This window comes from Myxocyprinus asiaticus, chromosome 36 (assembly GCF_019703515.2).
Source record: "Myxocyprinus asiaticus isolate MX2 ecotype Aquarium Trade chromosome 36, UBuf_Myxa_2, whole genome shotgun sequence".
NCBI lineage: Eukaryota > Metazoa > Chordata > Actinopteri > Cypriniformes > Catostomidae > Myxocyprinus > Myxocyprinus asiaticus.
This window is the reverse complement of record NC_059379.1, coordinates 33,792,014-33,819,048: the sequence shown is the minus strand read 5'-3', so window position 1 is coordinate 33,819,048 and position 27,035 is coordinate 33,792,014. Positions and strand designations below refer to the sequence as shown.

Here is a 27,035-nt window from a genome sequence, read left to right as displayed (position 1 = left end):
AGAAAATATTATGGTTCTTCCAAGAAAGCTTCCCTTTGCTCCTCGCCTGGCGCGACACAAGATCTTTATCAGATTATCTCAGAAATTTGGCCAGGATTGATCGGGGCCTTTCTGCCTCAGCAAATCTGTGAGCTGGGACTCTGAGCTCGCTCGATTTCCAGTTTATGCCCTGTTATGTCAAGCAGACTCGGGCAAAGCTTGTCTAGGAATTTCACCATATCTCTGCCCTCCTCATGCTCAGGAATTCCAGCAATTCGAACGTTATTCCTGCGGCTTCTATTCTCGAGATTTTCAAGCTTTTCAAGGAGATGTTCCAAATCAACTTTGGTCATGGGCGGATTAGCGGTTAATTCCCTGTCTGAAGACTCCAGACAATCAATTAGTCTCTCAACATCAGTCACTCTTGTAACTAACTCAGAGAATTATTTTTCCATCGCTGTAATCAATCAACGTATTACAGCGAGATCCTCCAAGTAGCAAGAACCTTTGTCAGCATCACCGACAGGTTGGACAACTGACGCTGGATCACCTCTCCCGCCACACCATCCAAATCTAGTCCCCGGTCTGTAGGCCTGTCGAAGCTTTCATCCTGAAGTGTCTTTTAATGTCTCCAGAGCCCGAGGATTTTGACTTCTTTGCCATGTTTTGCCTCAAAGAGCAAATGTGTAACTGGGTGTATCAAATTTCACCAGATTATAACTTGAAAATAATTAAAAATTTTGCTAAGTGCGCAGAGCTCGTCGCTCACACGTCTGCTTCTTGCATGGTGTCACGTGACCCCTATTTAGATATTTTTTTTTTTTTACTTTTTTTGAAGGCCATGGTCATTCTTTGAAACCATATTGAAAGTTAACATGAAGCAGCATTCACAACCAGTTTAACTTCCATAATTTGATGCAGTTCTGAATGAAACAGGATATTCAAAAAGCAAAATATGTAGGATGGAATGTTTTTCCATTAGGAATTTATTGGAACTTGAATCTTGGTCTCTATATGCCCCCCCCCCCCCCCCATTCTGGGACCAAAAAGCATTTTCATTGACCGCTATTTGAAAGTAGTGGTTTTCTTTTCTGCCATTTGAGATGTATTTACCTACAAACCTTTAGCTTATTTACAGTTGTCTCTGCACATTAAGCTGTTATTGAAGAAAGTATTGTACAGCCTGATGACATGAAAATGACATAACTGTGGCTACCTTTTTGCAACATTATATTATGTAGTTCATATGTCACATATTGCTGCAGTTCCATGGTGAAATTTCCACTGTGTGGTGTAAAAAAACGATGGAATTAAATTATCTCCCAAACAGATAAGGTTTTTAAGGTTAATGCTCTATCAAGTTTTAAATCAACAAAATCAGTCTTCCTAATCAAACCTTAAACCTTAACCTAATCGATTGCATCATAAAAAGCAAATGTGAGAAAACACAAAAGCGGAGTCTAAAAGTTTTGTGATTTGAATTACAGGAACCACATATGATGGTAGTCAAAAATGCATTTGAGGTGCAGGGCTCAACAATAAGGACTGCCCGATGGTCTGGGGCCAGTGTGAGAGAGATTTGGGCCAGTTGCTAGAACTGTCACTTGCCCAATCGGACTAGTGCTGCATTTATAAAAATAGTGCAAGAAAACAACAAGTGAGAGGGCACAAAAATTACACAGAGTGAACAAAGTCTTCTAACCGAGCACTCCGAGATGAGCAAGCGTGATTCTATTTAGCCCGCAAAGACGTGCGAGTAAGTACACGAGTGTGCAGACACTGAGCGTGCTCTCCTAGAAATGTCCTTGCTCTTTTCCAAGTGTCTTAGCAGCAGCAATTACTAATGTGTAGGAAATAGCAGGAAAAAAACCCACTTCATGAATTGCAGAATGGGATTGCATGTCTTGCGCAACATTTTAAGTATCTGCACACATTCTGTGTTCACAGTGTGCAAAATTCCAAAAAAAATTCATTGGTGAAAATTAGTAACCCACACACTGGAACACATGAAATCAACAGTTTCTTTCTGTTAAACTGTAAATCCATCTCTCTCCATGCATACCTCTCAAACAGATAGGCAACCCCTACATTATCAACAGTACTGACGAGGTAAAGAGGAGACAAATACACATGATCCGTTTTTAAAATACACCTCATCATTCTTATTCAGTTTTTTATTTTTACTGCAGTAACACTAACTGGTAACTTGTATAGATTCATATTAAATCTATTAGGGCTAAATTATTACACTTTATTTTAATTACAAATGTGAAGGTTGTAGTCTAAATGTGTTTAGGCTATTAGTATTTTTATTTATATATCAAATACTATAGTTTCTTTTTTAGAAAAGACTGCCAATACTCAGTACTATATTAACCTAACCAAAGTATTGTAGAGCCATCCATGGTCTTACCTGTGTTAATGGCCTTATTTCAAATGTCACTGTTAAACAATGCTAGAAGTTGAACAATGGTAAATTTAATGAAGGGGTTAAAACTTTCATGAATTATGGACAATTTATTGACTTGTTCTATCCTACTCCTTTTCTAACTGGCCATGTTTGCCTTGAGATATCCTAAAGGTGACTTAAATGATTAGGCTTGTGTCCTGCTAAACTAATATCATTCTTGTTCAAATAAAATGTCCAAACAGATGCATGAAGTTACAGTCTCCAGTTACCTTTATCACTTTTTGTGAGGCAGGAGATTTTGGCTCGTGAAAATGCTGAGTGGCTAATGATCTTGGAAACTACCAGCCACAGTGGCCGGTGAGCCAAAAAGTTAATTTCAAACCATGATTCCCACCGTTAAAAAAAAAAAAAAAAAAAAGCGCATTTTCTCTCATTCATTTGCCTTAAAAGATGAAGCGCTGAATGAAACATAATGAACATTGTTCAACCGGTTATACACGTGGCTATACAAGTATACATTTAATTAGGTAATGTTTCAAAGCGTAAACTTTAATTCAACATGATAATGGTGTTTTGGAATGAAAAGAAGCAAAATCACTATAGCTATTATTATTTTCAGAGCTGTTCAGCTGCAGTGTGAAGAGGACTATTTAAAACAGTCTACTTCATATCATCCTCATAACACGTTACATTTCTCATTTCTGACTGTATAGGTATTTATGTTTTTGTGCTTTGTGTAACAGTCAGTGTTGATCATGTTTGGGTTGTCTGATTTCATGTTTATATCCACATTCTTTATTCACAGATTAGGCCTACTACGTACCTACTGTATATTAAACATCGCAACCGATTAAGGAGCATGGTCTCCTCTCTCAGGGACTCTTATGTTTATTATATTCAGCTAACAATCAAATCTTTAACTCAGTGACTACATCTTTGATCCTGCTTGTGAAACATTACACAGGGCCCAAAAGTTCCCAGCATGACTAAACGGGTGACTGAAAACCCATCATTTGCTCCGCAGAACTCTTCGTTAAAAAACACACGTGTAAATGGCAGGACGGCTGAGGTTAAATGATGTACTTATGAATCTGTATAATGCTTGTATGGGATTACATAAGGCATAAATCATAACTTGCAAATTATGTGATACAATTTTGGGGGAAATTGTCTTTAAAACATAGTATATATATAAAACATATTTATCTTTGGACACATTTTTTAAAGCCATTATGGTTAAAATGGCTTTTTTAAATTTTTGTGCAGGGCAAGTAAAAATCTGAAGCATTGGCCCAATTGGGCCAGTAGAAAAAATCCTTCGCATTCGTTGAGCCCTGCAGGTGTAAACACTAATCCATGCTAATGTGTACTGAACACCAGCGACGCATCACCCTTCACCTGTTAATTAACCTCTGTGCTAAAACAAGAGTTTAAACTTTGCCGGGTATGTGCAGCTTTAAAAGGAAATTACTGTCAGATCAGACATTTTTAAAAAGTGGATACATATGCAAGAACAAGAACTTCATGGATATTCTTCAGTTTGTCTGATATCAACATGCATGGAAAAAAATTCCACGCCCCTTGCTGGTTTTGTGAAGTTGCACTAGAACAACTCTATCGACATGCATTGGCACAGATGACAAGCAAGCACATATTAAGCTCAGTTAATACTGCTACTCCATTAAAATAACAGAGAAATCTGCTCAAAATGTTTGTGTTTCAATAAAATTTCAACTGCTGCTGGGAGAAACAGTGTGCCGATTGTTGCGCTTTCTTTGTCTTTTCTGACTTTTTTTTTTCCGGTTAATTATCATGCAATATCTCTCTAACATAGTGACTGATGGAGATCGCTATGAAAACAGATACTCTCCTCTTTTGTGTCATGTGAGTGTGTAACGGTAGCCAGCTGGTAGGGAGCTGTGCAGTTTGTAAACCTCACTCCCTTGGCCTCAAGAGGTACACTAGCGACTGACGCTAGAGGCTGTAGCATTTAAACTTCTCGTTAGCGCCCGCCTCCCATGCTGGAGACCCCGGTTTGAATCCTGCTCAGAGCGGGTCGAGCAGAACCGGTTACAGTGGTGCCGTGACCTGGATGGGAGTGAGATTTAGGTGGGTGAGTGTAACGGTAGCCAGCTGGTAGGTAGCTGTGCAGTGTGCAAACATCACTCCCTTGGCCTCAAGAGGCGCACTAGCGACTGACGCTAGAGGCTGTAGCCTTTAGCCTCCTCATTAGCGTGCCCACCTCCCATGCCTCTGGTTCGAATCCTGCTCTGAGTGGGTCGAGCAGGACTGGTTACAAGTGCATCTATTTGCAAAATTTTATTGTTGAGTGTCACCGTCATTTTGGCCTGTGTGTTGGATGGAAGGACTCGGCATGCCTGGTTTGAAAGCTTCATGTAAAACTTGTTGGCAGGATGTTGTCCTCTATTGCTGAGACATCAAGCTCACATCTTGTTACACTTACAACAACAAATGTTTGACAAAAAACAAAACAAAAGTGGTATAAATTAAATTGCCTCAACGTAATTACAATTATGACTTTGACAAATTTTTATGGAGTAAATGTGACAAAATGAATTTAAATTCGTACAACAAGACTGAATCAAATGCATTCAAGTATAATTGTTTTTGATGAAAAAAATTAATTTAATTGTGTGGAAAATTTTTCCTTAATTTTATTAATTAATTGTACGTTTTTATTTTTTGAGTGCAAGTGTTTATGTAAACTGCCATGAAATATATAACAAACCATGCATGTAAAAATCATTGCAAAAATGTATATATAGTAATGTGATTCTTTTGAGACCAGGTTCCAACCCCCCCCCCCCCCACAGCAGCATAACATAATTAATATTAATTTTAAATAATGATATACTTGTAGATTATACACATTCTTATCATTTGTACATTTTTCAGTTTTGACTCCTTTAATGATTAGTCATAATATAAATAAATTGACCTTATTTCTCCAGGGGCAAAGCTTATCACTCCACTACATCCAAACCTGTCAAAACATGTTGCTCTTTGAGTCTTCTCCAGGAAGCAGTACGTTGACCCCTCAGACATGTTGCAAACATCAAAGCTGCACTTTGCTTTGGGTGGTTATATCTCTCATACGGAGAACACTATCAGTCTCTCTGCACACTTCAAAGGGAAAGGTTATATGTGCAGCATACGCTTCCTCCCCGCTGTTATTATATGGGATTTCGGTTTGATGCAACATCCCCAAAGCCAAACTCTCTATTATTTTTCTGATGTAAAATGACTCGAGTAATTGTGGCTGGGGAATTGACTCAGCCTGTTTCATTGTATGTTTTGATACCAGAATTAATTAGAAAGTTCTGTGAGTAAACTTCAAAGTCCTTTTGGATTGCTTTTTATGTCAAATGGTGAATAATTTTCTAAAAGAGATGAAAATCAAGCGGTCACTGGTTATCAAAATTCCCCGGAGGTCTGCTATGATACAAATGCACCATATTTAAAGGTGACTAATTATTTGAGGTACTTTCCAAGAATGGAGTACAATTTGGTGTCACATTACTTTTTTAAAGTAATACAAGGCACAAACCCAACTGTTAGATATGATAATTATCTACAGTATAAGATACGGTAGCATAAAAAGTAGCATGTTTTAAACACAACGGATATCTGTATTTGTCAAGGACAAAAGTTCAAACCAAAGTTTTGAAAGTTATTTTAAGAAAAAAAAAAAAAAAAAAATAAATAAATATATATATATATATATATATATATATATATATATATATATATATATATATATATATATATATATATATATAAACATTAATTTATGAGAAATATAATTTTATTTTGATATTTATTTATTAACTTTAAAACAACCTTTGGCTCCAAGCTACCCTCTACTGAATGATAGCTTATTTAGATGGAATTTGCAAATCTGATACCCTTTCTGGATTTTATTTTATTTTATTTTTTATTTTATTTCTTTTTATTTATTTATTGTTTTTTTTATTTAATATTTATTTCTAAATAATATCAGTCATTATCATCAAAATCAGAGTTTTAAAATGCTTAGACATGGCACAAATTTTTGTTAAAGGTTTTCAAAAATTGCAAGCATCATTCAAAATAATTGTTAAACAGCTTATATAATATATAGTTTGACCTCCTGGGGATGACAATCAACATTTTTTAAAGATTAAGCACACCCTTTCACTGACCATTTGCTAAAACAGGAAAAACAAGAACAACAACAACAAAACAAAACAACTTTTTTTTTAAGAGTTCAATTTTTTACCCTATTTGAGTCTTGACTTATGACTCATACAGCACATCTGGAATGGAGGATTCATCATTATGTTGCTCGTGTGTGAGAGAAGCACTTCCTCTCTAGAACAGGCTGTAATCTCTCTATTTATGTCTGCAGGTGAGCATGCAGTAAGGCGTGAAGATGCGCCAGACGTTGTGGCTTTTTAAATGGTTGGGAATAGGCATTGGAGTTCTTCTGCTCACTGCTGCCAGCAGATGTCAAGATTCAGAAGGTTAGTCCCTCTTCATAAAGTTGCCTGAGATGCAGATGAAAAATGTCTTTCTTGCATCGAATATCTTCAGTGTTCCTGTTTGAAGGTCCTGAATTCAGATAATATTTGTGTTTTCTAAATGTGTAGGCTCAAGGTATTCTGAGATGGCCTTCTGCGTGAATGATACATGTGATGCTGCCTTAGAATTTGGCCAAAGGAAGGTATCTTTGAAGGCAACATGATTATGCTGCCTACTTTCTTCAATAGCCTTCATGTTGGGAGCATGCCTATAATCCCTTAAAGGAACAGTTCACCCAAAAATGAAAATTCTCTCATAATTTACTCACCTGCATGCCATCCCAGATGTTCTTTGATTTCTTCTGCTAAACACACAACTCAGATTTTAAAAGAATAATTCAGCTCTGGAGGTCTTTACAAAGTGAATGGTGTCTAGAACTTCCAAGGTCTGAAATGCAAATTAAGTCAACATAAAAGTAATCCAAAAGACTCCAGGGTTTTAATCCATGTCTTCAGAAGTGATATGATAGATTTGGGTGAGAAACAGATGAATATTTCAGTTGAAAATCACTGAAAATCTTCACAATTTTCACTTTCATATTCAGCCACTTACTAGTTGGGGCTGGTCAAAGGTGGAGATTGATAGTAAAAAAAGACTTAAATATTTATCTGTTTCACACCAACACCTATCATATCACTTCAGAAGACATGGGTTTAACCACTGGAGTCTTATGGATTAATTTTATGCTGCTTTTTATTTCCATTTTGGACCTTCTGAATTTTGGTCACCATTCACTTGCATTGTGAGGACCAAAAGAGCCAAGATATTCCTCTGAAAATCTTTATTTATTCAGCAGAAGAAAGAAAGTCATGCACTTCTGGGATGGCATGAGGTTGAGTAAATGATGAGAGAATTTTCATTTTTGGGTGAACTATCCCTTTAAAATATTCTAGTGAAATAAAAAACTAGTGCGCTACCTACATATTTACAGTATAACTTTAAGGCGTTATAGGTGCACTCCAGATGTGAGTGCTGTTCAAAAGGTAGGCAGCATGATTATGTGGATAATTGGCAGCATCACACACATCCTTTGTGGTGGATGCATTGCGATGAGCACACAAATCTATGCAGGGTGACAGACGAAGTGACAGAAATGTAAATTATAAAAATGCTAAAAAATTCATTACATATCAAAATGTATTGATACAAAAGTTCTTTCAGAATTAAAATAGACAGGAGCCGCCATATTAAGTGGTATGATTTAGTGTTATGAGTGGACTGTCTTCTCCCCTTGTCTGTAATTGAACTCAATAGAGCGCAGCAGTCGACTTCCGGAAGTAAAAATCCCCATTCATCGATAGCTTAACGACAGACCTACCATGAGCTCCGAGGTTGTTAATCGATGGTATATGCTTCTGTTGGATCCATCAGTGTGCCTTATTTCAGCTACACTTTGTAGAAAGCATATTTGAAAGCGAAATTCCTGGTGAAGAACTACGCTATCCATGATTCTGAAGAGAAAGTCTCCACTGGTGAGAGAATCATGGCCAACAAAGTGTGCCGAACAAGCTTAAAGCAACTGCCCACTCCCATGATACACTGTGAATGATGCAATCGATTCGGTTTTCTTGCACTCTCAGACTACATGTATATTTGCAAATATCTTAATATTTTTTTTGCAATAAAATGTAAATGTATTGTCTCTTTACTCATGATCATCAACTTTAAATTATTGTTTTAAAATTTTCCATCGTTTTTAATTCAAGTACGTCATACACAATGCTTCATGGGATTGTTTGATTGTCTTCATTGTGGGATTATAGTTCAGATGAGTACCACTATTTATTTGAGTTGACGCCTGTATAGAGTGTTCCAAATCAGTCACTTATGAGATGCCATGACACTTAGGATGCTGCCTTGGAAGACAGCTAAGCTACTGGGTTTTGTAACATATCCTTAATGTTCACTAATATAGTAAGTCATAATCAGATTTTAAAATTGAATTTTTACAGGTAATTCTGTGCCACTATTTTTTTCTTGACCATATTCATTGTAGCATATACATTACTAGTAGAAAACATTCTCCTCTGCAGACTCTATAATGAGCTTGGCATGACAGTAAGATGGATGATCATTTCATGCAGATTGTGAAGGCAGAAACTTTCACAGTGTGTCTGCAGCCCATCTAAATCCGCCTCCATTCTTTTCTTACTCTGCAGTGATGCAGGAAAACCACTGGAATTCACCTTTCAGTTTCCTTATTGCATAGATATCCAGTTTCTAGTGTTTTATTGATGGAGCAGATGGAGATGAAAGGAGAAAATCTCTTTACACTGATCCCTCTCCTGCAAAGAGTTGGAAACGGCTTTTTAACTCAGGTGTCAACTCATGAAACTTTATTTCTCTCGGAACAGGCTCCATTCCATTCTTGGATAGTTAAAAAAAAAAAAAAACTTTTTTGCCACAGCTGTCAATAGCAAATGTATTGAGAGAATTTTACTTGCCATAAGTGTTTTTTACTGTCCAAGAAACAGTACTTTGTATTATAAAAATAAATACTAATTCTGTGTATATACAGTACTGTGCAAAAGTCTTAGGCACATACTTTAAGATGTTTCACAAAACCATTTGTCATAAGATGGTTATTTATATCTTCCGCTTTAGTGTCAATAACAAATATACATTTTAGACTCCCAAACATTCCTTTTGCAAAAACAAAAAATTAGAATAGAAGAACAGGGTGCCCTGCAACAGATGGCATGGCCCTCAGAGAGCCCCCCACTGAACATCGTGTCAGTCTGAGAGACAGAAGCAACTGAGACAGCTTTAATAGATAGTAGAACTGTGGCGAATTCTCCAAGAAGACTGGAACATCATATCTGCCAACAACCAAGAAAAACTGTGTCCTGGTGTACCTAGGAGAATTGGTGCTGTTTTGAAGGCAAAGGTGGTCACACCGGATATTGATTTAAGTTTGTTTACTGGATTTAGTATGATGTTAATTGATAATGTCAACTGATCACAAAGTACAGTCAGGACATTACTGATGTAAAAAATCAGCACCATCACTATTTGAAAAGTAATGTTTGATCAAATCTAGACAGGCCCCATTGCCAGCAGCCATCACTCCAACACCTTATCCTTGAGTAATCATGCTAAATTGATAATGTGGTACTAGAAAATCACTTGCCATAATATCAAACAGCTGAAACCTATTTGGTTCTTAAATGAAGCTTAACATTGTCTTTGTGTTTGTTTTTGAGTTGCCACAGTATGCAATAGACTGGCATGTCTTAAGGTCAATATTAGGTCAAAAATGGCAAAAAGGAAACAGCTTTCTCTAGAAACTCGTCAGTCAATCATTGTTTTGAGGAATGAAGGCTATACAATGCTTGAAATTGCCAAAAAACTGAAGATTTCATACAAAGGTGTACACTACAGTCTTCAAAGACAAATGACAATTGGCTCAAGGACAAGGACAGAAAGAGATGTGGAAGGCCAGATGTACAAATAAACGAGGATAAGTACATCAGAGTCTCTAGTTTGAGAAACAGAAGCCTCACATGTCCTCAGCCAACAGCTTCATTGAATTCTTCCCACTCAACACCAGTTTCATGTACAACAGTAAAGAGAAGACTCAGGGGTACAGGCCTTATGGGAGGAATTGCAAAGAAAAAGGCACTTTTGAAACAGAAAATCAAAAAGAAAAGGTTAGAGTGGGCAAAGAAACACAGACATTGGACAACAGATAATTGGAAAAGAGTGTTGTGGATCTTAACCCCATTGAGCTTTTGTGCGATCAGCTAGACTGTAAGGTGTGTGAGAAGTGCCCGACAAGACAGCCACATCTATGGCAAGTGCTACAGGAAGTGTGGGGTGAAATGTCACCTGAGTATCTGGACAAACTGACAGCTAGAATGCCAAGGATCTGCAAAGCTGTCATTGCTGCACGTGGAGGATTTTTTTGATGAGAACTCTTTGAAGTAGTTTTTTTCAAATTGTAATTGTTCACATTATTAATTTCCTGACTATACATTGTGATCAGTTGAATGCCACTTTGGTGAATAAAATTACCAATTTCTTTCCATAAGAGCAAAATCTGTACATTATTCCAAACTTTTTGCCACCAGTTGTATGTGTGTGTGTGTGTGTGTGTGTGTGTGATATATATATATATATATATGAAAATTATGTGTATTGTGAAAAGCAAAATACAGATACTTGACTTGCAATAAAAAAAGCTAGCCACAATGCAACAAATGGAAGAGAAAGTAGTGTTGCGGTGGAAAAACAGTTATGGCAAAATGGTCAAAGACGTCTGTTTAGCACACTTAAATACTGAATCTACAATAAACAGTGCAGATGGATGGCAGAAAATGCATTCTGAGTGAACAGTGCCTAGCTCTGTTTTATTTACAACAGAAATGAAATTTTTACTCTCATTTGGCGCTTGGCGAGTGTTAAATTTGGACCCTGCTAACAATGGCTATGTTTACTGTACATGTACGCCAATAATCAGAGCAAAAGGAATATTAAGACGTTTACATGATTTGGGCAAACCTCTTCAATCCTGTTTACATGCTACTTGTGAATACTCTGATTATTTGCTGAATTTATTTTATAAATGAACATTTATTGCAAAAAATATATTGTGCAAATATGTATCTTTAAGGACAGCATGGCATTAGGAAAATTAGTCAGTCAATTTGTGAGTCTTTTTGAACAATTTATTAAAAGAACCGGTTCATAAGAGTCATGTTCGACTACACTGGATGCGCTGTCAAAATGGTGCATACGAGTAATTTGTTTGTGAATTGGAATACATGCGCTGGATGTTGTTGTGTTCTGCCCACAAGGACAAACTCAAATGAAAGATCGATATCCTTGCCATCATTATGCGGTATATAAAACTAACGTTTCACGTGAAGCCGAGAAGTAAGCGCAGCTTCTTCCGTTTCGTGATGTGCTTGAGTGTACATCATCCATCTTCAGCACTGGTGCAAGCACGCTTTGGTCAGAGTGGAAGAAATGCTAATAAAGCAACTAAAATAGGAGTACTCCACATATCTTAGTGCTGTTATAATTACTCTTATTATTAGCATAATCGCAATAAAATAATAGCAGTATTCTGTTTACATGAGCAACAGTTTAATCCAGGTGCATAGCTAGACCCTGGCTAATAGGGCTGAAGCCCCGGATCTTGTTTTTAGCCCCGAATGTGTGTGGTGTTACTTTTTCAGAAAAAAAAAAACACACACATTCGGGGCTAAAAACAAGATGTTCATTACATCAGGGAACAAAAGCAACAAGGCAGGCTGCAGTTCTGGCTTCAAATGTAAATTAATTCCGAACAGTAAGCCCCACTTGCATTAATTGACAGTTCACATTTTGACTTTTACCTGCTGTTCGAGCTCAAGTTCATCAGACACGTTACGAACGCCTCGAGTGGCTGGGAGCTTTCTATTTTCTCTCAGAGGGGTGCAGCTTTTCTGTATCAGAGGCACTGAGGTTTTATTATGCAAGCCTCATTTCTAAATATATAATCTATAAGCCTCATGTCTAATCTTCATTTGTTTTTAACAATCCATACACCAAGTAGATTTTAATGCACCAGTCAACTTGTTCGGAGCATCCCTTCTCGCTCCCTAAGATGGACTCTTCCCAGGTTAAATCAGCTAGCGCGTTTAACAATTACCATAATTAAATTAGCAGCAAATTCACTCAGCAGCAAACCAACCAGAATTTATTCAGCATTAATTGATCAGAATGAAGAAGGTATGTCAGTAACAATGAACTTTAACAAGGATAATTTGTATGGTGTGCGATTATTATGCCAGTAGATCGGAACCTAAAAAAAAAAACTCCTTCATACCATTTGAATAAAACAATGCAAAAATAAACATTTCACAATGGAAAATTAGTCAGATATGTGATTAATACACTAAAAGTGGTTAATGTAAAATTAATGTTTTATTTAACATCACGGCTATTTATCCAGATATTATTTTTGTTAATATTATTATTAACTACATTGTAGCATTTGGTTACATTTACATTTTGTGTTCTCTCAGACCTGATTAACTTAATAAATATGCAGTATAACATCCATCCTTCCCACACTTTTGGCTTCTAACTTGTGAGGAGGCTTTTCAAACAGACAGGTGCATATGAGCCAATGGGCATGGAAGTAGGCTATAGCACAGGGAGTGAATTTTTGAATGAAAGGAGCGAAGGGTCTGGTAGTTTAGCATGGGAGCATGACAGCGAACTGATGCGGAGCGAGATGCGGAGTGCCCTTCTGTGCATGTTTGTGGTGCGAGCATCCACCACTTACTCTGCAACATCTGCACAACTGGTGGCACGAAACAAATAATGTTCAGTGAACTTCAAATGAAGATCACGATGCATGTATTTGGAACTAGTCTTTTATCAGATGTTATAAATAAAACAACAGGAACTCTTTGCGGGGGCATTTTTTGCCCCCATATTTTGAATTTAGGGGGCATGTTTGCCCAGAGCCCCCATTAATTTCTGTGCCTGGATGGAGAGATGGAGATCAGAGATGTAACAGGTGTTTAAGTGTCTCTCTTCACCATGCAGCTGGTACACACATTTTTTTGCTATTTCTGCCTTTCATGTCAAATGTGCTGCACTATGACTGGTGATGGAGCGCCAAGATATGAAAGTCATTAGAACTATAGACTACTCCAACGTCACGCGCTTGCAGTGTTAACAGTTTTGTTCATTATAAACAGGTGCGATAATTTTAGTGCGTCGCTCGTTAACGCAGACGCAGTATAATGTCATTTGCATGTCAAATTGGTTTTGAAAGGTTTATAAGTCTAAAGCACCTTAAATTCAGTAACTAAGCGGCAAAGCGCTTGCTCACTGTGCATGCTCACACTAAACTGCTCAATGCACTGCTAAAAGCTGCGTGGGAGAGAGGGAGAGATAGAGTGGATACTCGCACCTCTTCTGAAATTACAGTTTGATTTGATTTGTTCATCTGTATTTATTAGTTTAATAATTCGCAGCTGGACTGTAAAGTGAATAAAAGTGTGTGGGAATGTCCCACGCTATGAACGTGGAACTTGCCGGAAGGATTCAAATTGTGCGCAATACCCGCAATCCGGCACCGAATTTCAGCTCCTGTCATGGAAAGAAGGATTCTTGTAGGCAGATGTCACTAAAATCTAGCGACACCCATGGTTTAATCACTGTATTGCCTTAATCGCATTATGAGGGTACATGTAAACATTGTAAATGTTGCAGCATGTTTAGATATTACTGGGTTAAAGAATTAATTTGCATTTGATGTCCAGGTCTAATGAAGATAAAGAATATTCTAGACTTAACATTGATTTATTGACTCACCCTTTTTCCAGTGCTGGAACTTTGTAAATGGATCTTTTAAAAGAAATAGCAGAGATATGTACATGTTACCATGATTTATTGTGTTTGATTGTAGTGCTCATGGTAGTAATGGACTGCTCTCACCTTGTACCAATGTTACTGTGTCCTGTGTTAACTTCTCTTTTTGTTCACTTCACATGATGTCATCACATGCCCATAGAGTTTTTAATTGAACAAATCTTTTTAGCCTTAAGATCCACTTCAAACTCTAGATCAGTGGAGCCTTTCTGTATTTCAGTTAAATCTTTCACTATTGCTTACAAACACTGATTCGTCCCAGCCAATACCATGCCAGTTCAGGGTGAGATCTGGAGCTGGCAAAGATCATCTTTTGTTCTCGTGTTCAACTGAACTGAAACAGAGCTGCATTCCAAAAGACAGTGAGACTCATTCAGTTTTGGTGTCAGCTATGCAGTAAGGTAAAACCAACAGCTAGACTCATTCATAGTGATTCTGTTATTCAGAGAGCTGCCTTTTCTTCCTTCTGGCTTTGTCTCTCAAACGATCTTATACTCTTTCGGTTGCCGAGGTTCGGTGTCCACTAAGTGAATGAGATTTGATTCTATTAGATTATGCATGTTCTTGGGAGGATGCTTACTCCTGCTGACTTGAAATGAAGTGCTTACTCTTCCCATATTTCAGTGCGTAAGAATTAGGGGTGGGCAATATGACCAAAATCTTATATTACGAAATGAGTCATTTTATATCGTGATAACGATATAAACTCAGCAAAAATAGAAACGTCCTCTCACTTTCAACTGCTTTTATTTTCAGCAAACTTAACATGTGTAAATAGTTGTATGAACATAAAAAGATTCAACACAGACATAAACTGAACAAGTTTCACAGACATGTGACTAACAGAAATGGAATAATGTGTCCCTGAACAAAGGGGGGGTCAAAATCAAAAGTAACAGTCAGTGTCTGGTGTGGCCACCAGCTGCATTAAGTACTGCAGTGCATCTCCTCCTCATGGACTGCACCAGATTTGCCAGTTCTTGCTGTGACATGTTACCCCACTCTTCCACCAAGGCACTTGCAAGTTCCCGGACGTTTCTGGGGGGAATGGCCCTAGCCCTCACCCTCCGATCCAACAATCCGGGCTCTTTGCTGGCCATGGCAGAACACTGACATTCCTGTCTTGCAGGAAATCATGCACAGAACGAGTAGTATGGCTGGTGGCATTGTCATGCTGGAGGGTCATGTCAGGATGAGCCTGCAGGAAGGGTACCACATGAGGGAGGAGGATGTCTTCCCTGTAACGCACAGCGTTGAGATTGCCTGCAATGACAACAAGCTCAGTTTGATGATGCTGTGACACACCACCTCAGACCATGAAGGACCTTCCACCTCCAAATCGATCCCACTCCAGAGTACAGGCCTCGATGTAAGGCTCATTCCTTCGACGATAAACACGAGTCCGACCATCGCCCCTAGTGATTAGACAAAACCGTGACTCGTCAGTGAAGAGCACTTTTTGCCAGTCCTATCTGATCCAGCGAAGGTGGGTTTGTGCCCATATGTGACGTTGTTGCAGGTGATATCTGGTAAGGACCTGCCTTACAACAGGCCTACAAGCCCTCAGTCCAGCCTCTCTCAACCTGTTGCGGACAGTCTGAGCACTGATGGAGGGATTGTGTGTTCCAGGTGTAACTCGGGCAGTTGTTGTCGCCATCCTGTACCTGTCCCGCAGGTGTGATATTCGGATGTACCGATCCTGTGCAGGTGTTAATACAAGTGGTCTGCCACTGAGAGGATGATCAGCTGTCCTTCCTGTCTCCCTGTAGCGCTGTCTTAGGCGTCTCACAGTACGGATATTGCAATTTATTGCCCTGGCCACATCTCACGCAGATGAGCAGGGACCCTGGGCATCTTCCTTTTGGTGTTTTTCAGAGTCAGTAGAAAGGTCTCTTTAGTGTCCTAAGTTTTTATAACTGTGACCTTAATTGCCTACCATCTGTAAGCTGTTAGTGTCTTAACGACCGTTCCACATGTGCATGTTCATTAATTGTTTATGGTTCATTGAACAAGCATGGAAAACATTGTTTAAACCCTTTACAATTAAGATCTGTAAAGTTACTTGGATTTTTACAAAATTATCTTTGAAATACAGTGTCCTGAAAAAGGGATGTTTCTTATCGCGATATAGTCATTTTATTCTGGAAAACCAATACAAACCGGTTAACATAATAAATAACCATATTGTAATGCCTATTTTTGAAAAATCTAGTCAGTAATATAAATACTTTTTAAATGAAAACTACTTCCACCTATATAATTTTCTCTTTATTTAGATCTTGACAAAGTTAAAAATAAAACTAACACTCGGTTTTAAATCAACCTTACCATAATACTTAGTTTCACATTATGCTACATTTCAGTCTGATATATTGTTGACCAGCTTTATTATAAACTTTCCTCAAGAAACTGAAGATCGTTTAAATAAGAATTGCAAAGAATCAGCCACTGCATAATTCTTTTAGTGAATCTGGCGTTAAACCAGTGTGCGCAAATAACTGGCGAATTCATTCCCCGCTCAAGCTTGGTTTCAGTTTCACGCCAAGCGTGCCCACCGATAGATACTGTCACGCTGTGCACATGGATATTTACATATTTGCTAAAGATTTAGCAAAATCTCTGTCGATTGACACTTTTATATCATCGCCTCAATATATATCGTCATATCGCCAGCCCTAGTAAGAATAAGGGTTGTTCACCATTCGGAATTGAACAGCAAATGCCTTTGGAATTCAGGTAGGGCACTTGAATTTGAGGTACAGAGCAGAATACAGAATTTTAATTTGAAGTAGATTTAAGGTAGAATAAATGTTTTTTTGTGTGTGTGGAGGAAAGTTAAGTGTAGGAACTTTTTGGAGAACTCCCAGTGTAAGATACAAATCTTTGTGAATACGGGCCAGGGATGTAATATAATTAAGTTTAGTCGTAAAACTTTTTAATCCCTTTAAATTCCAATTCAGTAAATTCCTGTTCCTGTCATTTCAAATCCCATGAAACAACTGGAGCAAATGCCCACATGTGCTTCATTTACACTTGGACTATGACCACTAGAGTTCAGGGAACAAACAATACCGTGGCCCCTGAAGATTCAGATGCGCCCTCTCTGTTCAGGGACACGATTTGAGTCAGAGTAGGTCAGCCAAGGTGCAATGTCCGCTGAATGCTAACTAAGGATGAGGCCGAGATTCATTCCAAGAAATATAATCTCATCCATTTTTCATAAGTCTGTACGATTCCGCAGCTCAGACATGCTTTATCTCTAAACTTTTCAGTGGTCATTAGAATTGCAATAATGTTTCCTTCAGGGACGGAACATGGTGCGAGTCAACATACTTATATTTTATCATGTCAGAGCTGTTCAGTATGCTTCAACCCCATTGGTTTTGATGATAAAAATACAATTCCACTCAAAAGAGGTCAGTCCCCATATAGAGAATTTAAAGAAAATGTGGCTTGCGGTTTAAAGCGATGGGATACATAATGAGGATAAACCAGCTCATTATTGTATGTGTGCCATTGCTGTGTCACAGTGCAATTCCCTCTGATTGTGCTTCCAAACTCCATCTCTTTCAACCTGACATGCAGTAAAATTCCAAAACAATTTAAATTCAAACTAATCTAGTTCATCATGACTATCTTTTGAATGTTGTTTTGACAGAACCTTGCCTGAAATGTAAAAAGGTTGAGGGTTAATTTGAAGTCTGAAGGTCTGAATATGTCCCAGCCGAAAAAGAAAAACATCTTAAACCAGCCTAAGATGGTTTGCTGGTCTTAGCTAGTCTCCCGGCCTGGTCAGGTTGGTCTTTTGTATGGTCTTAGGAGGGTTTGGACACTTCAGCTTGTCAGGCTGTGATACCAACTAAACTGGCTAGGATCATCTTAAACACGCTAAGACCAGAAAACCAGTTTAGGCTAGTTTAAGCCATTTTGTTTCAACAGGGTTGGGTCATTTGGGAGAAGTTTTTGTGAGTGGTTGCTAGGGTGCTGCTTGGTAGGTGTTTATGTGTAATTTTGCTAGGGCACTGCTAATCAGTTATTAATGTGTTCAGTGAAATTACCAAGAAGTTGGTTGTCGGTTGCTAATGTGTTAAGAAATTCCAAGTAGTTGCTAGGTGGTTAATAAGATGTTCTAAGTGGTTGCTTGTGCATTGCCAAGCGGTTGCTATGGCACTGTTAAGTTGTTGCTGAGCAGTTTCTAGGGTGTTGCTATGCTGTTTGTAAGATGTTCTGAGTGTTTGCTAGGTGGTTGCTAGGTAGTTATTCATGTGTGTTAGATGGTTGCTAGGGTGCTTCTAAACAATTGCTAATATGTTCTGTGAGATTGCCAAGAAGTTGGAAGTGGTTGCTAGGGTGATTACTAGGCGATCTGGGTGGTTAATAAGTGGTTTCTAGGGCATTGCTTTGGGTTGCTAAGCTGCTGCTAAGCTGTTCTGAGTGATTGCAAATGTATTCTGAGGGGATTCTAGGCAGTCAAGACAGACAGGCAGGCAGACAAGCAGGCAGATAAGCAAGCAGGCAGGCAGGCAGACATAGACAGACAGACAGATGACTGATATAAAAATTTCAATAGAACTGCTCCATTTAAAAAAAATCTTGATTGGTAGTTTTTGAAGAATATGCTTATCTTTACATATTTCCTGCAAAGTGCAGTTTTGACTCCAGCACAAGGGCAGATTGATGTATAGTAAACGTGAAAAGGGCCGAGCAGCAGACAGTGCTGAATGACTCCCTGTGGAGACATCCATCCCACTCAGAAGGTAGAAGTTCAGATCTTTGACCTCAGCTGTGATGGATGTGTCCCGCTGGAGAAGCAGCCATGTGCTGCAGTGTTGACATGGATGTCATTCCCGCATTGCTCTGTCCTTTTATTGTTCTAGTGATTCTTAATGGAAACCCTGTGGCAGTAAAACCGTCCACTACATTTTTTTTTCCATAATCTGGTCTCCAAGAGGAAATATACTTAGGGATGTCTTGTGCTCTGCCCAGGCATGGCACAAGAACATATTAGCCATATTAGGGTTAGTCTGTTACTCTGAGCACTTATGACCTGATTTTTATGCATGTATACATACATACAAACACACATGTTCTGTATGTATGCATGTACTGTACAGGGCTCCAGACTAACGTTTGAGAGCAATGGCATCGGTGCCACCAAGTTCTTCAGCCCATTTGGTATCACTGGTGGGGGTTGGGGGTCTTGGGCTTTATAAAATGAAAAATGTAAAGACAGAAACTAATAATAAAAGTATTATTATTATTATTATTATTATTATTATTATTATTATTATATTACAAAAAATAAGTGCAATTACCAATAATATTGCATATTTTGTCCCACCGAAATGTTCATTCGATGACAAGGCATTGATTTTGAGTAGATATGCAGATGTAAATTTACTGGAATTAACAACAGGAAGGTTATTTATAACATCTATAAAAAGCAAAAAGTTAACATCTAACTTTTATAAGGCTCAATTATTCTGACAGTTCAACTGAAATGGGACTCCCATCATCAGGCTCTTGCTGATTCAAGTTCAGTCATCTCTTGGAAATTTGAAAGCAACCAAAACCAGTTATATTTTTATATAATCCAAGGGCATTAGAAGAGAACAGATTTTACACCAAATGTCAATAATTCACAAAGGTCTAGGCTTTAAAGCCCTTGATTCTATTTTGCATTTACCATAGTTTATATATATATATATAATATATATATATATATAGTAACAGTACCCTAAACACTTTTATACACTAAGTACAAAATATAAACATTAAGAAATAGGGCTGCAACAACTAATCGATACAATTGATAATTATTGATCATGGAAATCATCGACAACTAATTCATTTATCAATTAGCTGGATATATGCCATGAGCATGGAGAAGCTCCATCAGTGATGTCACTTTACAGCCCAGTAAAAAATGTAGCGGGCTGTGCTCATGACATGTGGTGCTGATGCATCGCGGGTGACCTGAGTTCGAATCCCAGCTCGTTTCCCAATCCCATTCCCACTCTTCTCTCGTCATTTTCTATCTCCTCTCCACTAACTCTGTCATTTAAAAGCCAACAAAAAAACAAAACAAAAAACAGACCAATTAAATTGGAAAAAACATGACCCAAGTTATCGAGAGCACTTTAGAAAAACTTCAAAGAAGATCATAATAAGCATACAGTTTAACATGGAGTGTTTGCTGTATCAGGTGTGTTGAAGGAGGGCTTGTGCAGTTTAATGCACAAAGAGTTGTTTCTCTTCAGTGCATAACTTACATTTTACTGCTATTTTCTATGTTTTATAATGTATACATGTTATGAATTCAAAATAATGTGCGTATTTCCTTGTATTTAGCAAAACTGTTTGTTTTACCACATGCGAGTCTCCGTTAAACTTCACAGAGCAAGCGAGCATGCGCATCCGCCTCAATAAAACTGATCGCAATAGACCTTATTCACACTAGCGCCATCTTTGATTTTTAATGGGAATGACAATGAGGCTGTTAGGGATAGACTTACAGTCTCTTCAATGGCACAAATGGCAGTAAGCTGTATAAAGCACCTAGATCATATCTGATTTTCCACAACTCATGTTGTCTGGAGTTCTTTGTATACTGAATGTTCTTGGACAGATATTTTATCATGTTTTGTCCATGGAATGATGCAGTAAACAGCCCATTGAAGAGACTGTAAGTCTGTCCCTCACAGACTTACAGACATAATCAAAGATTAATCGATTATCAAAATAATCATTAGATGCAGCCCTGTTTAAAAACTGCTATAGTTAAATGCCAAAAATGTATGATATTCCCTCATTCCCCTAATGTAGCCTATTATAAACTGAATGGAGCTGTAGTAGTAATATTAAAATATTTATTAAGAATATATTTCTGTAACGGGGTTCAAGGATGGATGAAAGGAGGAAATGGGAAATGTTGGCTTCAACTCTAAAGGTAGGGTTTTAATAACAAATAACTCCAGCTGTTTCTCAGCTTCCACACATAAACACATTGACTGGCTGTTGAAGCATGACTCTCTCTCTCTCTCCCAGTCTCTGGCTTGGTTCCTCCTTATATCACTCTCCTCATTGCTCACTGCAAACAGAAACAGGTGTTAGACATATAGTGCTCAGGTGTGTGCACCCTTACCGCTTCACTACGCCCCCACCTCCCAACTCAGGCCAGGGAGCCATCTGGCCTGTCCCCTCCCCCCCATTTCTGGAGAGAAAGTCAGCAATAGCCATTCGTGCCCCTGATCTGTGGACCACCTCGAGGCTGTAAAGCCAAATACCAATGGATGATCCGCACATTAGTATCATTCATACGGTGGAGCCACTGGAGTGGTCGTGGTCTGAACAGAGGGTGAAGGCCCACCCAAACAGACAGTATAGGAGGGTGAGAACAGCCCATTTGATGGCCAGACACTCCTTTTCAATGGTGCTGTACTTAGACTCTCTCAGCGATAGCTTGTGACTAATGTACAGCACCAGCCGCTCGTCCTCCTCCACCACCTGCGAGAGCACCAACCCCAGCCCCCTGTCCAAAGCGTCTGTCTGTAAAACAAATAGGAGAGAGAAATTAGGTGCATGTGAAAGTGGCCCGCTGCAAGTTGCAGCCTTCACCTGTGTAAACACCTGTTGACACTGCTCTGTCCACCAAACCGGGTCTGAGTCTCCCTTTTTAGTGAGATCAGTCAGTGGGCTGGTGACTTATGAATAATTAGGCACAAACCTTCTATAATAGCCAGCGAGCCCCAGGAACTGTTTCACCTCGTTTTTGATCTTGGGTCTTGGGCAGGTTGCAATCACTGCAGTCTTATCAATTTGGGGATGCACCTGCCCGTGACCCAAATGGAACACCAGATACCATACCTCCACCTGTCCAATTACACACTTCTTGGGGTTTGCCATGAGTCCTTCTCATTGCAGCGACCTCCGAACAGCCCTCAGATTCTGCATATGCTGCTGCCAATCGTGACTGTATATGATGGTGTCATCCAGATTGGCAGCGGCGTAAGCCAAGTGCGGTCTGAGAACTCGGTCCATAAGGTGCTGAAACGTAGCCAGGGCACTGAAAAACCGAATGAAAGTGTCATGAATTGGTGTAAGCCAAACGGTGTTGAGAAGGGCGTTTTTTTTGTGGGACATCGGCATGAAGGGAATCTGCCAATAAGCCTTTGTCAAATCCAGCGTCGAATAAAAGCAAGCTGTGCCCAAACGATCGAGCAATTCATCAATACGAGGCATTGGGTATGCTTCAAATTTAGACATTGCATTGACTTTTCTATAATCTATTCAGAACCGAACTGACCCGTCGCGCTTAGGGGCTAGAACAACTGGGCTGGACCAATCACTGTGGGATTCTGCTGTTACTCCCATATCGAGCATTGCATCTAATCCTTCCCGTACTACTTTTTTCTTGTGCTTGGGAAGCCGGTAGGGATGGCTACGTACCACTAGCCCAGGAGAGAACACGTCTGCAAATTCTTTCTGCAACTTGGCAAACTCTGTGACCTGAGACAGTGAGAGGTGGTCCCTGCAAGTGTCCAGGTTGACATGATTGGCTTTTACATGGTGAACTACCTAAAGGGACCGCCTCCCTCCATAATTTTAGGAGGTTGAGATGGTATATTTGACATGCGTCACCTCAGTCTGTTTGTTTTACCTCATAATTGAGATCTCCCACTTGTCGTGTGACCTCAAAGGGCCCTTGCCACTTGGTGAGTAATTTGGAGCTTGATGTTGGGAGTAATACAAGCACTTTATCTCCTGGTGCGAATTCCCGTAGCCGAGTGCCCCTGTCATACAGTTGGCTTTGACGTTCCTCAGCTTGGAGCAAATTCTCCTGTGTTTTATTGACCCAAAGAATGGAGTTTTGCTCACTTATCCCAATTCCTTGTGTACGAATTTATGAATCATATTTTTCAGGGTTTCATTAAATCATTCCACCGACCCATCTGTTTGTGGGTGGTAAACACTTGTGTGAATCGATTTAATACCTAATAATTCGTACAGTTCACATAGTGTTCATGACAGAAATGTAGTGCCTTGATCAGTGAGGATTTCTTTTGGAATCCCCACTCGGGAGATTATACTTAAGAGTGCCTCCGCAACACTGTGTGCTGAGATGTTGCTCAGGGGCACTGCTTCCGGATATCGCGTTGCATAGTCCACCAGAACTAATACAAAGCGATGTCTGCGTGCGGTTCATTCTAATGGCCTGATGAGGTCCATGTCAATTCTTTCAAAGGGGACCTCGACCAAAGGAATCAGGCACAAAGGTGCTCTTGGGGTGGCCTTCAGATTCACCAGCTGACTTTCACGGCATGCTGCACACCACCTGCGAACATCCCCGTGAATGCCCGGCCAATAGAATCGGGCCATTAGACAGTTTTAGTGTTTTGTATCGCCCTAAGTGACCCGCCATCGGATTATGATGAGCTGTCTAGAATAGCATTTCCCCACGGCTCTTCAGTATCAACAACTGGGTTGTATCTTCTTTTGTCTGAGCATCCTGCGTCACCCAATACAACTGATCATGTATAATAGAAAAATACAGATATGAGAGTGCAATGTCTGGCTGAAGACATTGACCATCAATTACTTTCACTCGGTTGAAGGCGTGCCTAAGGGTTTCGTCTCGCATCTGCTCCAGAGGGAAATCCCCTGCAGAGAATCCTTTAAGGGCTGAGACTAACCCCCCTCCCTTGCGTCATCCTGATGTGGAGCTGACGTAGACGGCCCTGATTCCGCCTCCCCAGCCAGCGCATCGTATACTACACACAAAACACTTTGTTGCAGGACCCATCCACGCATATTTCTATTAATAGTGTCTCAAATTCTGGCCAATTAGTTCCCAAAATTATGGGGCGTTTCCACTGCATGGTATGGCTCGACTCGACTCTTTTGGGGGGTTTTCCACTGTGGATAGTACCTGGTATTTGGTACTTTTTTTTAGTACCACCTCGGTCGAAGTTCCAAGCGAGCCGAGCCAATACTAAATGTGACGTCAAAACCCTGCAGATCACTGATTGGTCAGAGAAAATCGTCACTACCAGCATCATTGCTATAAGCTAGATGGCAGGTTAGCTTACCCTCATGCATCGTCTTTTGAGCTAACACAGTGATGTCCTCATCTGCGCTTTGGTGTATGATTTCCCAAACTCATGCGCAGTGGAAAAGTGCCATTAGTAAGTGGATGAGGTGGGAACTAACCTTTTGCTTTTGCCCCCAAAATTTAATAACGAGTGTCACTACAGGATAATTGTGAATATCCCCATGCACACATCTCACCTTCACCCGTTTATTTGTGCCCAAAGCCTCGTCTTGAAGCAAGCATTGGTGAATAGTGGTCTGATTACAGTCAGTATCTACCAAGGCTTGATATGTACATCCCCTGATACTCACAAGTATTCTGTACGCTCCGGCTCGATCGGGGGCAGCCTGCGGAGTGTTGGGGACTCGGACCAATGTTCCCAACTTCATCACAGTGGGGCATTGGTCCTAGAAATGCCCGGATTCCCCACAAATCCAGCAAGCCAGCCCAGGCGTTACACCTGCACTTGCGACTGCGGGTTCAACCACCTGGGTGAAGAGAGAGGGCTGTTCAGGGCTGTGACCGACCCGTTGCAAGATGGACTTTTTTAGGTTGTCATACACCAGGATACTCTCCGCCAGTAGTTGATGCGCCATGATATGGGCTTCCCCGGACAACAGTGGGATGAGTCTGGACAGACACTGCACACACGGCCAGCTCCAGATCTTGGCCATCCTCTCGAAGAGGTCTATGAATGCCTGTGGATCATCTTCTACCACCATTTTTATGAGGCCAACCGGAGGCATGGGGGCTGCTGTGCAGTAAGCTCCGGATGGCCTGCCGGTCCTCTGCTTGAGCCAGAACACTACCTGAAATCGGCGATCCTGGTCCTGGTGCAGCTCAAGCAGGGCCTGATGTTGAGCATGATGCATGCTGGCGAGGGACTGGATAACTTCCGCCAACGGTGAGGACTCCATGCCAATGTATATTACCTCCAAAACTCAGGCACCAGTGTAATGGGGTTCAAGGATGGATGAAAGGAGGAAACGGGAAAACGTGGGCTTCAAATCAAAAAGTAGGTTTTTAATAACAAATAACTCCTGCAGTTTCTCAGCTTCAACACATAAACACACTGAATGGCTGTTGAAGAGTGACACTCTCTCTCTCTCTCTCTCTTTCTCTCTCCCAGTCTCTGCCGTGGTTCCTCCTTATATCGCTCTCTACATTGCTCACTGCAATCAGAAAAAGGTGTTAGACATACAGGTGCATCTCAATAAATTAGAATGTCATGGAAAAGTTCATTTATTTCAGTAATTCAACTCAAATTGTGAAACTCCTGTATTAAATAAATTCAATGCACACAGACTGAAGTAGTTTAAGTCTTTGGTTCTTTTAATTGTGGTGATTTTGGATCACATTTAACAAAAACCCACCAATTCACTATCTCAAAAAATTAGAATATGGTGACATGCCAATCAGCTAATCAACTCAAAACACCTGCAAAGGTTTCCTGAGCCTTCAAAATGGTCTCTCAGTTTGGTTCACTAGGCTACACAATCATGGGGAAGACTGCTGATCTGACAGTTGTCCAGAAGACAATCATTGACACCCTTCACAAGGAGGGTAAACCACAAACATTCATTGCCAAAGAAGCTGGATGTTCACAGAGTGCTGTATCCAAGCATGTTAACAGAAAGTTGAGTGGAAGGAAAAAGTGTGGAAGAAAAAGATGCACAACCAACCGAGAGAACCGCACCCTTATGAGGATTGTCAAGCAAAATCGATTCAAGAATTTGGGTGAACTTCACAAGGAATGGACTGAGGCTGGGGTCAAGGCATCAAGAGCCACCACACACAGACGTGTCAAGGAATTTGGCTACAGTTGTCGTATTCCTCTTGTTAAGCCACTCCTGAACCACAGACAACGTCAGAGGCGTCTTACCTGGGCTAAGGAGAAGAAGAACTGGACTGTTGCCCAGTGGTCCAAAGGCCTCTTTTCAGATGAGAGCAAGTTTTGTATTTCATTTGGAAACCAAGGTCCTAGAGTCTGGAGTAAGGGTGGAGAAGCTCATAACCCAAGTTGCTTGAAGTCCAGTGTTAAGTTTCCACAGTCCGTGATGATTTGGGGTGCAATGTCATCTGCTGGTGTTGGTCCATTGTGTTTTTTGAAAACCAAAGTCACTGCACCCGTTTACCAAGAAATTTTGGAGCACTTCATGCTTCCTTCTGCTGACCAGCTTTTTAAAGATGCTGCTTTCATTTTCCAGCAGGATTTGGCACCTGCCCACACTGCCAAAAGCACCAAAAGTTGGTTAAATGACCATGGTGTTGGTGTGCTTGACTGGCCAGCAAACTCATCAGACCTGAACCCCATAGAGAATCTATGGGGTATTGTCAAGAGGAAAATGAGAAACAAGAGACCAAAAAATGCAGATGAGCTGAAGGCCACTGTCAAAGAAACCTGGGCTTCCATACCACTTCAGCAGTGCCACAAACTGATCACCTCCATGCCACGCCGAATTGAGGCAGTAATTAAAGCAAAAGGAGCCCCTACCAAGTACTGAGTACATATACAGTAAATGAACATACTTTCCAGAAGGCCAACAATTCACTAAAAATGTTTTTTTTATTGGTCTTATGATGTATTCTAATTTTTTGAGATAG

The 27,035-nt window shown here is 39.9% G+C and overlaps 1 protein-coding gene across 1 annotated transcript in view; it reads left to right on the top strand.

Annotated features, from left to right (window-relative positions):
• Nucleotides 1-27,035, top strand: part of pcdh15b (protocadherin-related 15b) — a 423,399-nt gene that overhangs the window by 35,198 nt on the left and 361,166 nt on the right. The window contains exon 2 of the mRNA XM_051673714.1: nucleotides 6,798-6,912. Within this exon, the coding sequence (XP_051529674.1) occupies nucleotides 6,822-6,912 (91 nt within the window). The 5' untranslated portion in view covers nucleotides 6,798-6,821. The remainder of the gene's footprint in view (nucleotides 1-6,797; nucleotides 6,913-27,035) is intronic.